This window comes from Hyaena hyaena, unplaced genomic scaffold (assembly GCF_003009895.1).
Source record: "Hyaena hyaena isolate Hyena2069 unplaced genomic scaffold, ASM300989v1 scaffold_218, whole genome shotgun sequence".
NCBI lineage: Eukaryota > Metazoa > Chordata > Mammalia > Carnivora > Hyaenidae > Hyaena > Hyaena hyaena.
In genome coordinates, this window is record NW_024080851.1 from 932,516 (window position 1) to 949,117 (window position 16,602).

The window sequence follows — 16,602 nt, forward strand, 5'->3', positions numbered from 1 at the left end:
TTTCCCGGTGGAAAGAGTTTTCAGTGTTGCAATGCAGAGAGACAGGCTTGCCTCACTTGGCCCCTTGGCGCCCGCCTGCCAGTGACAGCCCGCTCCCGGGGCCTCTCCGGAGACTGGGGAGAGAGGGTGAAAACAGCCCCAGAGGCCAAGGTCTGTGCTGCTGAAGGCTGCTGGTGCTGCGGTCCTGAGCGCTCGTCAGCGCCAGGAGTTCTTTTTAACTTATACATTGTTTTATGTTTCTTTATTCAGAGAGAGGGAGCGGGGGAGAGGCAGAGAGCGAGAAAGAGAGAGAATCCCAAGCAGGCTCCATGCTAGCCGCACAGAGCCTGACACGGGACTCGAACTCACAAACCGTGAGATCATGACCTGAGCCGAAACCAAGAGTTGGATGCTTAACCAACAGAGCACCCCCTCCCCCGGGAACCCCGTCACTAGGTGTTTCTAACAAACGTCTCTTAGATCTTCGGGAATATAGCCCTGCAGGTGGAAGAGACTGAGGAACCAATCCCTGTTCCCGTTGAGGCAGAAACGAAGCCGGTTGCGTCCCCGTGGGAACTCTTCGCTAGGAGGGGTGGGCCTTTCTTGTCACTCTGCCCCTTGACCTCCTCCACTCTCCCCGAAGAAGATGCGTGTGTTTAGTTGAATGGGCTGAAGCCAGGAGGCCCCAGACACACCGTGGGGCGGTTTCCAGAGGTTGTTTGTTTTTGCTCCGAAGATTGCAAGGGAGTTTCCAGAACCCTCTGTACAGGCCTGTGTGACCCAGGGCCTCATTCTTCTCTGATTGTATAAAGACAGATACATAGCTGAAGGGCACCTTGCCTTCTGCTGGCCTGGAGGGGAGATAAAGGTGGTGTTCTGGAAGCCTCTGGGTCTCTGTCTCCTCTTCAGAGCAGGGGTTTTGCCTCTTCCGCACCCAGAGAGCCAGGTTGAAGTGACTGGGCTGCAGTCGAGGCATCACAGTGATCCTAAATGCCCCCCACCCATGTAACTGCATTGCGAATCCGGGGTCGACACCCACTGTGTATTGGTAACACCTGCAGGTTCTAGAAAATGCCATTTTCTGGGCCCCACCCATGCAGGATTCATGGGAAAGGGGTGAGGTCTGCACACCTGGAATTTTAATGCGATTCCAGTGTGCTGCCCGGTTTGCGAACGGCTGGTTTAGGTTTGTGGTGCTAACCGGACGTGGCCCCTGGGCCCCGGAGGGCTGACCCAGTGCCCGGTGAGGCAGGAGAGCTCTACCCGCAGGTGATTTCCCTGCGGCCCAAGTCTCTGGAGGGGGATACGGGAGTCCCACACCGGGATCAGGGCAGTGAGTCCTGGTCCTGTCGCACTACAAGCCTGGGCATATTTCAGGGGGGGCCGAGGAGTAGGGGCTGTGACCCCACCTTGTAGGATCTCAAGTCCTGTGCAGAGCAGATCAGGCAGTTCCCTCCCTAAGTTGGAATTGCCCTGGCGGGGTGCCAGGAAATCACCCATGGGTCCTGCATTGCTGAGGGTGAAGGTACTGCCCACCCTTGGCTAGTGATTTGCGTAATTGGGAGTTCAGTGTATTTAGGAACCTGTATGGGGGTGCCGAGGGCCTTCTGGTTTTTTTGAATCCAGTGTTTTAGTGGGTTATCTGAGCAAGTCCCCCCTTACACCTCTGCGGGTCTAGAGGGCACATTGGTGACCACGGGGCTGATCTCCCAGGTCAGGCCGGACTCAGTCCTGGTGCAAAGCACTTTGTGGGCACCCCACTGTCTTGGCCCGGACCCTCCGCCTCTGCAGGGCCCAGAAGGGGCTTCCAGGTGCTCCCTCCGAGGACTGTCCTAAGCCCTCCAGGAATTGCCCTGTCCTGTCCCTGCCCCACCCTCTGCTGATGGCTGGTTTAAGTTGCATCTGCCATAGACCCAGTGACTGGCGTGCAGGGGGCTGAGGCTGCCTTCCATCCTGTTCCTCTTAGGTCTGCACGGCCCGATCTCAGTGGGCTCCGTCCCTGCGTGTCCCCGAGCGTGTGAATGACCGAGGGTTGCTTTTGTCAAGGCTCAACAAGCTCCTGCCTCCCATAGGGTCTGAGCCTCCTGAAGCTTGGCCTAACATCCCAAGGTGTGCAGGCCAGGAGGTGTTTCCCTGCCCTTGACGCCAGTACCTCCCCCGTCCCCAGGAATAAAGTGAAATTGCAAAAATGAGATAGGCTGGTATTTGAAAGTGGGGGGGGGGGGGGGGGGGGGGGGGGGGGAGTTGTCTCCGGGGACACTTGTCCCCACTTTAAGTCTGGGAAGCACTGTCCAGTGGCGGGAAGAAAGGAGACCAGCCTGAGGACAGGTGCATTCCCAGCATAGGGACCACTGGGAGTGGCTGTGTCCGGCTGTGTGACTGTCGCGTTGTGGGCCATGTGTCTCATGTCGGCAGGAGAAGCAGGTCTCCGGCTGGGGCAGGCTCACGGTATTCTGTAAAGGAGGAGCTGCCCCCAACCTGCCCTCTGTGGAGACTGCAGTGCGAACGTGACCGGGGGCCGGTGGGCGGACGTGTAGGTCCCCAGGGACTTTTGCTGAGTTTGTGGCCCTCAGCTGCTGAATTTTCTGCATCCATTCCAGCATCCTCTGTAACCATGCAGGGCTGGTGAGGTCCCAGCGCCTTGGCTAGGTGGCTGGAAGCAGGTTCATTTTAGCACAGGAGTGGGGCAGGAGGGTATCTGAACAGGGGTATAGGGCTGAGACAGGGCAGGGGGCATGTGGGGACACTGGATGTCTGGGGGGCTCTTTGCCTGCAGAGGCCCCTAGAGGGAGCCTTCTCAGAGCTGACCCCTCCTCCCCTCCCCCCCACTGCTTTAGTTTGGAGCATGCTTCCTGCTTTCATCTGGTTTCTCATTTTCTTCTTTCCCCATATTTGACTTCTTCCTTGAAAAATAAAACTGTGGGCACTGCCAGATTGACGGAGCAAGGTCTCCACACGGTTCGGGGAGAAGGTGTGCAGTAGCTCATTAAGGTCAAGTCCCAAAGAGACCCTCCTGGCAGGTGGGCAGGCCTGCCTTCCGAGTTTGCCTGAGGACTGAAAGGTGGGCCGCCTGTGTGTCTGCCTCTGGGGACACCATCCTGCCTTCGCCAGGCTGTGTGTCCCACTGAGCCCCGCCGACTCCAGCCCCCAGATGTGGCGCAGACTCGGGCTCTGGCCCTAAGCAGAGAGATGGCCGCCCCGGCACAGAATTGGTTCTGTAGCGGGAGAGCCCCAGAGATGTGACCAGGGATGGGAATCCGCTGCGCAGGATGCCGCAGGGCGGAGGGAAACCTTCCTTCTTGAAGACGATCTGCGTCCCATTTTTCTGACTTTAAAAGTAATACATACCAGGGGTGCCTGGGGCACTCCGTCGGTTAAGTGTCCACTCTTGGTTTGGCCTCATGTCATCATCCCACAGTTCGTGGATTCGAGCCCCGCGTTGGGCTCTGTGCTCACAGAGCAGAGCCTGCCCGCGATTCTCTCTCTCCCTCTCTCTGCCCTTCCCCTGCTCGTGCTCACACACTCTCAAAATAAATAAGTATTTTGGAAAGTGATACACGTCATGAGTGACAGCCTGACAGAAGGTAGAAATGGACAAGAAACATGAACGCTGCCTAGAATCCCACAACCAGAGGCCGCCGTCGATGAACATTTTGGTGCATTTTTGTGTTTCTCAGCGCGAACCCCTCACTCTCCATGCTGCAGGTTCACGTTGGCTCGCGAAGTTTTCCATGTACTGTTGTAGCGTATTTGTTACCCAAGTTGCGTAAAACGTGATTTTTGGTGACTAAAGACCCCGCCTGGAGGCCTTTGGGTTGTTGAGGCTGTGACTTTCTGCGCTTGCTGCGGGCTGGCCACATCAGGTGCCGCTCTGGTCACCAGATCTCACCGGTGCAAGCCAGCCTGTGACGTGTCCTCCTCACTGTGACCCACGTTGGCTGTCCAGCCGTGGGGTGAGTGAGCAGAGGCAGGGACGCCCGGGCTCAGTGCAGAGGTGTTCATGTCATGCTGGCCTGGGCGTGCACCTGTTGCTGGGCAGGACCTGGGGTGGGATGCAGCTTTGCCTCCAGGGTCCGAGGGGCGGCGTCCCCTCCCTGGTGGGCCCTAGGCCTCTGTGTGCAAGGGAAGTGGTCCCTGAGTAGAGTTCGCAGCTGTGGGTTTTCCGGCCAGATGCCTATGATCCCTGTGATCCATGACTTGCCGTGTGGGGCAGGGCAGGTCCCGACCCAGACCCCGTGCCCCTCGTCTGCAGAAATGGGTCAGCCTGGCCCCCCTCTCCTTCTTGGCTTGTCCTGCCCACCAGGCAGGGGTCGCTCCCGCTGGCCTGGTGCTGTGGCTGCATCTCATACCTGCCCCGTTTCTCCAAGAGGGTCCTCCTGGTCCCAGAGGAGGCCAGGACCTGTCACCTAGATAGGCCTGGCCTCTCCTGACTATGTGGCCTGTGTTTTTGCCCCTTTGGCAAGGGAAACTTTGATGAGATGCTTCGGTGCAGATCACGGCCTGAAAACGCCCTCCCTTCCATCGTGCATGGCCCAGACCCCATCCCAGCAGACCCTCCGTGGCTGGCTGGACCCCATCTGGGCGGACCCTCCGTAGCTGGCTGGACCGTGCTGCTCCAGGCTTGGAAGCAGGAGATAGTGATTCGCGCAGAGGTTGGGTCCACAGGCCCCTGGTGCTCACCTGCCATTGGATACCTGTCTGGTCCTTTCCCAGTGCGGTGGGCATGTCCGAAGCTGGCCCTGGAGGGGGTGGGCCTTCTTGCAGGAGCTACTGGTTTCTGGCAGTGCCGCCTCGTGTTCCCTGAGGGCAAGGGTGCCCTTGTCATGCACGCATCGCCTCCAGCAGCCCCCGTGTCTCCCTGAGCCAGCAGTGCCAGCCAGGCATGAAGTGAAGGGTGTACAAGGTAGTGGATGTGATGTCACTGTCCGTGTATGCTGGGGCCGAGCACAGGAGCAAATAGGGGACGGCCGGGGTGCAGAGGTAAAGAGGCAGGACCGCGTCTGAGGAAGGGAAATGTCTGCACGGTTGGGTGCGTAGGTGGCGCGTTCGTGAGTCAGGGAAATGTTCTGTGTCTCTGCTCTGAGTTCTTATGTCCTTGGCTGTCCTAACACAAAACACAAGCGACATGACCCCAAAGTGGACCGCGAAGGCCTGAGAAGGGGAAGACGGACCAGGGGTGAAGGGTCTCGGGTCATAAAGCCCCCAGGCGCCTGCCGCCATCAGGGGGCCTGGCCGGATCACGTTCAAGCCACCAGGGACCCTCCGTGCCCCCTCGGTGAGGGGAGGGCAGGCTCCGTCCTGGCCTCCAGTGCACAAAGGTCTTTCCTGGGAGAAACAGGAAATGAACAAAGGTGGGTCAGAGAGTGGCAGGCTGGGGCACGACACCCAGTGACAGAAGCCACACAGCACAGGACACGTGGGGTGGGATTCCATTTATAGGAAACATCCAGAAGGGGCAAGTCCACAGAGGCTGCCAGGTATGGGGGGAGGGGAACAGGAACAGGACGTCCTGGAACTAGAAACAAAAAGTGAAAAAAAATAGGAAGCATCTTTGAGAAATTGTGGTCGGGTCTTAATTAAGGACTGTGTGCTTGGCTGTTAGATCACCTGCAGCCCATGTGTCTCTCTGTCAGGCTCCCCAGGGGAGAAGCCACTAGGCGGAAGATTCCGGAAGCTGAGCCTCGGGCAGTATGATAACGAAGGTGCCGGGCAGCCGGCCTTCCCCAAGTGCGGATGGGGCAAGACCCCGGGTGCGGAGCAGGCTGCAAGCCTGTCGCCTTTCCTGTCTCCGCCCGACGCCAAGGAGGTACGCACTGATAGCTGGGTCTGCACACTTCGCAATCACAGTCCCAGTGACACCCCAGAATCCCTCCCATCTCCCAGACAGTTCCTCCTGGAAAGGCAAGGGTGTGGTCGGGAGAGCCTGGGTGCACAGCCGTCCCCAGAGGGCACAGCTTGGCGGCTGGGGTTCCTCTGAGCCTCTGCACCCTGACCTCGTGGTGCGGTGAGGCGGGAGGGAGCCTGCGGGTGGCTGAAGGTGGACAGCAGTGGCCAGGGGCACGCAGACTCCCCGGGAGGGAAGTGGGTCAGCATGGGTGTGGGGCCCGTGGTGGGTTCCACGGAGCATCTTAGTGGGGGGGGGAGGTGCTGCTAAGATACTGCAGGTAGATGGGTCAGAACTCAGAACAGTGAGCCCCTCCCCATCCCTGCCTTCATTGTTGGGGGAGGGGACGAGGTCTGAGCCCAGAATAGAAAGAGGAGAGACATTTGGGATGAGTCCTTCAGACTCTGTGTACTTTCATATACTTGTGGGCAGCCACGGGTAGCGATGACTTTTATCCTGTCTCCCCCCCGAGCCCAGCCATCTCTGCCAGCTCCGTGTGTCGGAGGGTGGACAGGCCACAGGGACTCCCTCTTCCTGCGTGTCACTGAAGCTCTCCCCAGTTTACCGTGGCCACCAGCGGTGGCCGTGCACGGGGACCGGCCCCCTGTTGGCACACGGCGGGCCGTCAGGAAGTGGCATTCACCTGAGTCCCTGTACCACTTCCAGACGGCGGCTGCCGCGTACCCCCCAGACCCCGATGGACTCAGCGGCAGGAACTTCTCTCCGACCAAAAGCGGCAGTGACTCGCCGTCCCCCACGCCCGCATTTCCCGTGTCTCCGGAAACTCCGTACGGTAAGAACCGAGCCAAGCTCACGGCGGGCGGGCGCCGCGTCGGGGAGAACGCGGCCATGAGGGCTCCGCTCCACTTTCTTTTCCAGTGACGACGCCGCCGCGATATGCGCCGTTCAGCCCGCCCGGGCCGCAGGTGGCCGGCGCCAGCGGCCTGTGCAGAGGAGCTCACGGTGAGAGGCCGCCCCCTCCCCTCTGCGTGGGCGTCTCACGCCCAAACCGTCCCTCGAGTGTACGATCCCTGGAGCCTGGGAAGCCAGGAGGGCTGTTGGTGGGGGGCTGACGCCGCCTGCATCCTGTGGGCGCACGTCTGCGGAACCCTTCGGGGGTCACCTGCCACTCATGCAAGGTGGGAGGGGCCGTGGGCTCCGGGGCGGAGACTCCCTGCTTCTCCACCTCTCCCTACCTAGAGGCTGGAAGGCCCGCCCTTTACAGAGGAACTGGGCCCCCAGGGCCAGCGAGCTCCCTGGTCTGCAGCGGGGCGTGCAGCCCCGAGACCCCAGCCCACGGCCCTGGATCTGCCCAGGGGGCGACGACTTCCGGGACGGGTCTGTCTCAGCCCCTGGACACTTAGCACACACGGTGTGTTGTTCAAGTATGACACACAACCCCTGTTGAGGGGACTGTGGCTGAGCAGTGGCGACAGGGCCACTCCACACTCCTTCCTGCGGACCCCGACCCCCCTCTCCCCACTTGTCTTGAGTGTCCAGGATAGGCTGACCCCAGGCACATGGAGAGGAGCTGTAGCTGGAGCCCTATGTGCATTTATTATTTCTTTCTAATGTCTGATTTATTTTTGAGACAGGGTTCAGAGGGGAGGGTCAGGGAGAGAGGGAGACACAGAATCTGAAGCAGGCTCCAGGCTCTGAGCTGTCAGCACAGAGCCCGTCATGGGGCTCAAACCCCGAACCGTGAGATCATGACCTGAGCTGAAGTTGGACGCTTAGCCAACTGACCCCCCTGGGCGCCCCCCACCCCCAGGTGCATTCGAAAATCTTCTCTGTGGGTGTGGATTCCTTCTGCGGCTGGCTTTCTCCTGGGGGAGAAGGCTCCCTGAATGGTTCTCTGGCACACTTCCTGGGAGAGCACTTAAGTCTGCCTCCTTCCCCAGCGGTGGTCGTCCTGAGCCAGCTGGTGCCCTGTCCTTCCTTTCCTGGAGAAAACCAGGTCTGTGTGTCATTTAGAAGAAGGGTTGTCCTTCTCCCCAAGTCCGTCTGTGGCTCTAGGACCACACGTGCGTCTCTGTCGGCACAGCGCGCAGCAGTCACACAGCCCGCCTTTCTAGTAGGTGGGAGTGAAGCGTGGGGTAGGGAGAGGGTGTGCAGTGCTGTCACACGTGTGTGTTTTGTGAGCGTCATGCGGGAGGAGGCTGTTCTGTCCTGGAACGACGCAGATGGCAGCAAACACAGGGACATCGTTCCTCCTCCCAGCCCACCATGGCTGAGGGCTGATGTCACTGTATTGACATCAGCTTTGTTGGAGACGTGCTGGTGGCGGCTGGGGGACATGGATGAGCCACCCAAGGACAGAACATGCTGGAAAGAACCTTTAGGTTGAGCAGCAGCCCCTGACTTGGCCGCTGGGGTCACTGTGTGGAGGCACCTCGAGGGAGTATAAAACCCTTCTGGAACTTGAGAAAGGCCGGGGGAGGGGATTGAGGTTGGTGTGCTCAGCGTGGGTGGGACAGGCGTGGCACCCGTCATCCGTGCGGCCGGCGGTCATCCTGGGTGCCTTCCCTGTGTCAATATCCCCGTATCAGTCCTGACGTGGTTGGTCTGGTGCGCTGCGCACAGCCTGGGTGGTGGGTGACTCCCCCGGGCCACGGGTGACTCCGCAGCAACTGCACATCAGCCTCACTCCCCAGCCGGGGGCTTTTTGATCCAAGTTGTCAGAGTAGACAGGGCTTGGTTTTCACTTTTCTCAGCTGAGCGGGGAGTGACGTCGTGTCAGTGCTGGGAAGGCACAGGAAGGTCTCAGCGGGCTGGAGTTTGAATCCCACCGCAGAATAACTGTGTGTCTCCGGCTCAGCCATCCTCTAAGCCTGACCCCATCTGCACCTACAACAACACCCCATCTGTGACCCGTGTGCAGTGTCGGCTGGGATCTGCCAGGCATCTCACGTAAGGCCTGGTCCTGTGTCGTTTAGAGTCAGATGCCACCGTGTGGATACAGGAGAGGATTTGCTTTAGGTCCGCAGCCAGAGAGGGGCGCTGGTGTCCTGGCATGGAGTGACGTCGTCTTCCCTGTTCCTCCTGCGAGGTGTGACTGCACACCTGGTGGTCTGCATGGAACAGGGGCCAGAAGGCTGAATCGTGGGGGGAAGAAGGCAGATTGGCCATGGGTGCCGGGACCACAGAACTCCTGGGGTCTGCATCCTGGGCTGTGGATCCATTCTCTGGGGAGAACCTATGCCCTGCTGACTTCGTGCTCCGCTCAAAAGGAAGCCCAACCAGAAGCAGGAATGGGAGAATTCCCAAATGCCTGGAGATGAAGCAGCCCGTAATCCATGGGTCCAAGAGAAATTCTCAAAGGAAATTCAAAAGCATCTTGACTTGAACACAGCCAAAGGAAAACATTTCAAAATTGGTGGGACAGACCTCAAACACCGTGCTGATGGGAAATTTGGCGGCCATAAGCATACATGTTGTCTGGAACGGAGAGTTTGAACTCTTATCTCCGGAACCGCTAGATGCCCAGAGGGAAAAAAAATCATACGTATAAGCAGAACCAATGAAATTACAACAATATAATAGATAATGTATAACATAAACAGACATCAATGAAATTATGAATGAAGAAAAAAGAAAAAGTAAATGAAAAAAGAGCAAGAGATCAGGAAAGTTGACAGATCTCTCTGAAGACGGAAAAGGATGAAGACACAGATTAGGGAGGTCAGCAGTGAAGGGGGCCCATCCCCGCAGCCCCTGCAGACAGGATCAGGGCTGCGGCTCCGCACTCAGTGGTTACTGATGAGAATGCTCCGTGACCACCCACCCGACGTGAAATAGACAATATAATACTGTGTAACTATCGAGGAAATTGAATTCGTAATTTACACATTTCCCCCAATGGTTTCACTGGAGAATTGTACCAAACATTTAAAGAAAAATTAGCAATAATTCCACAAAGACCCTTCTAGAAACATAGAATTCATCCTATGAAGGTACCCTGGTACCAAACCCACACATAGACAACAGAGGGAAAAGATAGACCATTATCCCTTATGAACAGATGCAAAGTCCCTTAACCAGACACAAGGAAATAGATTCATAGTGTATATATAAAAAAAAAAAAATCACACACCTTGACCAAATGGGATTTATTGTAAGGATGCAAAGCTCTTTGAGGACCCGCCAGTGTAGTCCATCTTATTTAATGGATAAAGAAGAAATTCCTTGATGCAAAGGAATTTTTTTGGACTAAATTCACATCTGTTCATGACTGTAAACTCCTGACAGAATAGCTGAGAGGGGAGCTTCCTCAGCCTCATAAAAAGAATCTAAAAAGACCCCTGCAGCTCACACACAATGCTGGAAAATTCTACAGGAGGCATCAAACAAGAAAAGGAAATACAAGAGAACAGAGTGGAGGGGAAGAAATAAAACTGCCCCTTGTTGCAGATTCATCATCTATCTTTGCGGATAATTCCAAGGAACCTATGAAGAATCTCCTAGAACAATTAGGTGGAGTCAGCTGGTGGCAGGCCACCAGAGGAGCACACCAGAATCAATTATGTTTCTGTACACCAGCAGTGAACAGGTACAGACCTCAGTTAAACATACAGTGCCATTTATGCTAGATCGAAAAAGCGAAATACTAAGGCGTAAGCCCAAGAAAACCTGAAAGGCTCATGTTGAAAACTCCACAGTGTCGGTGAAAGAAAGGAAAAAAAGATATAAATAATGAAGACACCTACTGTGTTGGAAGCCTCACCCTGCTGAAGATGTCAGTTCTTCTCAATCTGATGTACAGTTTCACATAATTCCTATAAAAATCCCAGCAACGTTTTGTTTTTGTTTTTTGTAGATCTAGGCAAGATAATTTTGAAGTTTGTGTGAAAATGCAAAGGAACTCGGATAGCTAAGATAATTTTGAGAAAGAATAGGAGGCATGGGCAAGCTCATTTCTAGACTTTCTGGGTCACGACAGTAATCAGGACTGTGTAAGGGGCAAGGGACAATCAGGAAAGGCATGGGGAACCCAAAAATACACCCCCACAAATATGCCCAACTGATTTCTTTTGGAAAAGGTGCAGAAAAGCGAGTCAATGAAGGAAAATATGTCCTTTTCACGAATGGCACTGGAGTCACTAGGGACCCACAGTCAAAAAACAAAACAAAACAAAATCAACCAAAGTCTTGTATCTTAGACAAAAATTAACCTAAAATGGATCTCAAACTGAAATATGAAACTATAAAACTTTTAGGAAAAAACAAATAGAAGAGCTTTGGTATCCCAGGCTAAGCAAGAGTTAACCCCCAAAGCACAATCCATAAAAGGGAAGATTGATAAAGTCGGACTCCATCAAAATGGAAAGACTTTGCTTGAAGAAGAGACTGCTAAGGGGTTGAAAGGGGAAACAACAGAAAGTATTTGCCCTCTACTTACTAAGAAACAACCCAATCAGAACTCGGGTAAAAGCCCAGAGACCTCTCACTGAGGAGGATGGACAGACGGCAGATAAGCCTGTGAAGGAGGCGCGGCGCAGTGGACCACCAGTGAGATGCTGGTGTGTAGACCACGGTGAGGGATCACTATGGACCTAGCAGAATGGGAAAAATTAAAATAGGGTCAGCACCAAATGCTGGTGAGGATGTGGAGAAACGGGAAGTCGCATTTACTGATGGTGGGGGTGTAAAATGGTGCCGCCTTTCTGGGAAACGGTCTGGCACTTTCATAAAAAAAAAAAACAAAAAAAACCCAAAAAAAAACCAACAACAAACAAGAGCTACACGTGCTACTACCTGTGGTTCAGCAGTGGACCCCTGAGTTTTCATCCTGAAGAAATAGATTTCTAGTCACACAAAAACCCCTCTGCAAGTGTTTCTAATGGCTCTGTTTTTAGTAGCCCCCGGCTGGAAACAGCCTACATGTCCTTCATACTCATGGTGGAATCCAGCCAACTCCTGATAACATGGAATAACCTGGAATTTCCAGAGCAAAGTCATTCCCTGAGGTTGACCTGCTGCACGGATCCACTTCTGTAACATCCTTGCCATGAAGAATCGTAGAAAGGGAAAATGTTTTCTATGTGTTACAGGAGGGACCCAGTGGGGAAGGGAGTGGGTGTGGCTTCAGAGGGGCACCCGAGGGGCCCTTGTGGGTGGGGACGTTACCTACATAGGCTGTATCAATGTTAAGGTCCTCGAGTCCTTCTGCCTTCGGGGCAAAGTGGATGAGGAAGGTAGGGCTATTGTCCATAGCTATAAACATCGGGGCATGTGTGCCTCTTTGAATATTATTTTTTATTAACTTAGCCTTTCCCTTATTATTTATTTTTTATTCATTTAAGTTTATTTACTTTTGAGAAAGAGAGAACACAAGCAGGGGAGGGGCAGAGAGAGAGGGAGACACAGAATCTGAAGCAGGCTCCAGGCTCTGAGCTGTCAGTACAGAGCCGGACGCAGGGCTTGAACTTGTGAGCCAACTGTGAGATCATAACCTGGGCTGAAGTCAGATGCTTCTGACTGAGCCATCCAGGCGCCCCTTGGATCAGCATTTCTGTATCCTTTGGATAAATTCCAAAGTAGTGCCGTTGTGGGGTTGTAGGGTAGGACGAACGGATAAAGAAGACGTGGTTTATATATACAATGGAGTGAATACTACTCAGTGATGAAAAAGGACATCTTGTCATTTGCAACAGTGTGGAGGGAACTGGAAGATATGCTGAGCGAAATAAGTCAGAGAAAGATATCTCTCATATGATTTCACTCACGTGGAATTTAAGAAACACAACAGATGCACATAGGGGAAGCGGAGGAAAACTAAGATAATAACAGAGAGAGAAGCAAACTATAAGAGACTCTTAAATACAGAGAACAAAGTGAGGGTTGATGGAGGGGAGGTGGGTGGGGAGATGGGTGTGATGGAGGATGGGCATCGAGGGCACCTGTTGGATGGGCACTGGGTGTCATGTCAGAGACGAATTGCTGGGTTCTACTCTTGAAATTAATACTATACTCTGTGTTAACTAACTTGAATTTTAATTTTAAAAATTATAGACAGATATAATTATTGCAAAAAAAGGGTACAGGGCATCCCTGTGTAATGCTTGACAGCTGTGTGTGAATTTACAAGGGGCTCAAACTCACAAGTTCCGAGTAAATCTCACTGGGGGAGATGGTGCAGGTGTGGTTGAAGGAGTATTGGCGGCCAGTGGGCTGGGTGGGGGGCGGTTTACCGTACGGTTGTGTTTGGAATTCTGTATGATGACAAAGTGTAAATAGAGTAGACATGGGTGCGGTCAGCACGTGCACTGGGTACTTGGCATTCAACCAGCCTCGCCCTCCTGGAGGGCATGAGCGGGGATGGGTCCAGGGATCCCAGGGCCGGCGAAGACCCCTCCAGAGGACCCCATGAGCTCGGTCAGTTTCTACTGCTTGTTGCCTGCTGAGGAGGTCTGCGCGTTTGAAGGGCGAGTGGCGCCAAGCGCACACTCTCTAGGCTAAAGGAGAAACAGCGGGTTTCAGATTTTGTTGCTGTGACCGTTACAGCGTCAGTGCCGTTCTGGCGTCGTTTTAGTTAGCACACGGTGGAACTCTTCACTGCGCAGAAGCCCTCCTTGTGTCCCACGAGCTGACTCTCTGGACAGCCCATAGGACAGGGGAAGGAGGGAGGGTGGTGGGCACGAGATACAGGTGGGAGACGGCGGGGAGATCTGTGCTGCACTTCAGCCCTGGGACGGGTCAGTGTGTGGAAAATTACTGAGAGGCACAGGAAGGGGGATCTTTGCAAAACTGGCCCAGCAGGATTCTTACTGCTGGAGGGCAGAGACTTGGATGCAGGGTGGGGATGACTTTGCAGAATCCTGGCCATATCAGGGCCCTTCAAGGACAGAGGGCCGAGGCCAGAGGCCAGAGGCCAGGCCTCTGGAGAAGGGGCTCCCAGGACCCCGAGTCTGGTTTAGTCATGGAGGGACTCTGTCAGAGGTGAGGCCCACCCTGCCGTTCGGTGGTGGGTGCAGGGTGCGCTCTTGGCTCCCTGGGCCACAGGTCCTGTGCTCCCGTTTCCCTCCGGGCCCTCTGGCCACTTGGTTTGAGTGACGGCCTGCCCTGCCCGTCTGAGCCCCCCGCCATTCACCCTCACCAGACACCAGCCCTTCCGCAGTGAACAAGCAGGATAACTGGGAAATGCAGGAATGGGAAGCCTGGGTAGGAGTGCGGGCGGGGGGGGGGGGGCGGCCCTCCCTGACCGGCTCCTGCTGCTGGGGGGGGGGGGCTCAGTAAGTTGTTCTGGCCTACCCGCTCAGGGACGATTAGGGACATTTAAACACCTGTCCCAAATAATCAGCACTTAAATGTGAATTCAGATCAGATACTGTTTAATTCTCCCAGAGGCAGGTTGTAACCACCAGGGGTGCTGGTTAACTGGAAGGATAAGGGAGATGGGAGGGGACACGGGGGGGGGGGGGCGGGGGGGGGGGGGGACACTGGAGGGCGTCCTGTGAGGTTTTGAGGGTTCCCATCTGACGCAGGGAGCCCCATGAGGACGGAGCAGGGCAGGTCTGACCCACTTGGGACCCTCCAGCGCCAGCCGGCTGTGGCAGCCCCGGACGGTGACGGTGTGTGTGTGTGAGAAAGGCGCCTCTGACCTGCCTGGTTACGCCTGCGAAACGCGTGCATGTGGGGACACCATCCTTAGACTTCTCAGCGACTCCAGACGGGAGGCTGGGACTCTGGTTTATAGTAAGAAAGACAGATCTAGGCTCCAGGCCCGTTCCTGGCACAGCGCTCCCAAACCATTGGGGTTTCCTTAGTGGAGAAGCAGAAACGAGTCTTTTACACAGAGTGTGGGAGCTGGTTGCTAGGACAGCCGCCCACGTGGTCACAGGGGCGGAGCCGTCAGCCCCGCCCCCTGGCCTCTGGAGGAGGGGCTGCGGAGACCACACTTGGTTCCAGGGGCGGAGCCGTAAGCTCCACCCCCTGACCTCCGGAGGCGGGGCTGCGGGGAGACCACCCACGTGGTTACAGGGATGGAGCTGTCAGCCCCACCCCCCAGACCTGGGGAGGAGGGGCTGCAGGTTGAATCAATCACCAATGGCCAATGATTTCATCCATTATGTCTTTGTAATGAAACCCCCATAAAACCCCAACAGACTGGGTCCTGAGAGATTCCGGGTTGGTGAGCACGTGGAGATGAGGGGACAGTGGGCCCTAGGAGGGGTGGGAGCTCGGCGCCCCCTCCCCAGACCGTGCCCTGGGCAGCTCTCCCTTCTCTCCGTTCCTGAGTTACGTCATTTTATAACACACCAGTGATCTAGTGAGTAATCTGTTCCCCGAGTCCTGTGAGCCGCTCCAGCCAATTCGCCAAACCCAGGGAGGGGTGGTGGGCGCCTCTAGTCTGTAGCTGGTCGGGCAGAACCCAGGTGACACGTGGACTGGCGTCAGGTGGGGGAGGGGCCGTGCTGGGGGACTGAGCCCTCAGCCTGGGGGATCTGACACTGCCTCTCTGGGTAGATGGTCTCTGGAATTGGGTGTGAAGCTTTTAAAGTCTCAGTAGGAAATGTGATTCTTGAAAACAAGAAACTTTTAAGACTGAGTGAAGGGGTGATTTACTCGCAAGCCTCCTACAGGAAAGAGAGCGAATGATGGAGCTAAGGATGTGAGCTATTCTGTCGTTTCTGACCCAATACTGAGCCCTGATGTTCACAATGTGGGAAAAAATGAGGGAATGTTTCATTACAAAATTGGTCTTTCATGTACTGCAACTTCAAATTTAATCCATGATAGATTTCTTTAACTGAAATAAAACTCATGGAACATAAACCTAGCCTTTTTTTTTTTTTTTTAAGTTTATTTATTTTGAGACAGAGCATGCACGTGGGGAACACAGAGAAAGAGAGGGAGAGAGAGAATCCCAAGCAGGCTCCGCACTGTCAGCACAGAGCCCGACTCAGGGCTTGAACTCATGAACCATGAGATCATGACCTGAGCTGCGATCAAGAGTCAGATGCTTAACCGACTGTGCCCCCAGGCACCCTGAGACCAGGAGGAATTCTGATCCCCTGGCAGGACAGACCATGTGGGGCTTCACCCCTGGTGTCGGAGTTCAGGGGTTTGCTAAGCGCTGTTAGGAGCCCTTGGAGTTGGATTCAAAGGGCCGAGACGGGTGACGTTTGCCAGAGGGAGCAGCCAGGAGCATCTTGTTGATAGAGTGAGAGAGTACTTGGAGGCAATGCTTTAATTTTGTTTAGGAAAAAAAGTGTCATTCTTCAAAGCAAACTGCAAAATGCCTCCACCAGGTGTCCTGTTTCCTTCCTGTACCCGACTCTTTTCTTTTGAAACATGATGAACTTGTGATGGGAGTGTTAACAGTAGGAGTAAAGGCACGTGCTGAACATGGACGTGTGTGAGACTTATCCATGGCCCTGATGGCTTTGAATCTCGCAGATCCTGAAAACAAGCACACGTGTGTAGGTACTGATGGTGTGTTTGTGTTTAGGCCCGCGTGTGCATGTGTGTGTGAACTGAATGGGCTTGTCCACGTCTCTGCACACGTGTCCTGCCCTAGCATACTGATCCGTGCACAGCAGGGCCACCGGACCCCAAGTAACGGCTATGGATGAGTAACTGTTACCGAGACCCCTGCGCCCCCAAGCCTCAGATTAAGAAAGTAAAGAAAGAAAAGTTGAGTGTTTCAAAATCTATTTGAAAATAAACATTCTGGGGTGCGGGGGGGGGGGGCTCAGTCGGTTAAGCATCCGACTTCAGCTCAGGTCATGATCTCGCGG

The 16,602-nt window shown here is 54.9% G+C and overlaps 1 protein-coding gene and 1 long non-coding RNA gene across 6 annotated transcripts in view; one reads left to right on the plus strand and one right to left on the minus strand.

Moving 5' to 3' along the window:
- The window catches only part of TNS3 (tensin 3), a 197,954-nt gene that overhangs the window by 136,337 nt on the left and 45,015 nt on the right, over nucleotides 1-16,602 (plus strand). For all 5 annotated transcript variants that reach the window (XM_039242960.1, XM_039242962.1, XM_039242961.1 and 2 more), the window contains 3 exons: nucleotides 5,613-5,785; nucleotides 6,530-6,656; nucleotides 6,743-6,826. In XM_039242960.1, the coding sequence (XP_039098891.1) occupies nucleotides 5,613-5,785; nucleotides 6,530-6,656; nucleotides 6,743-6,826 (384 nt within the window). The remainder of the gene's footprint in view (nucleotides 1-5,612; nucleotides 5,786-6,529; nucleotides 6,657-6,742; nucleotides 6,827-16,602) is intronic.
- Nucleotides 5,397-5,681, minus strand: LOC120238893. The gene is made up of 2 exons (XR_005530324.1): nucleotides 5,587-5,681; nucleotides 5,397-5,488 (listed from the first exon to the last, which is right to left on the minus strand). It is a non-coding gene; the product is annotated as an uncharacterized LOC120238893 (long non-coding RNA).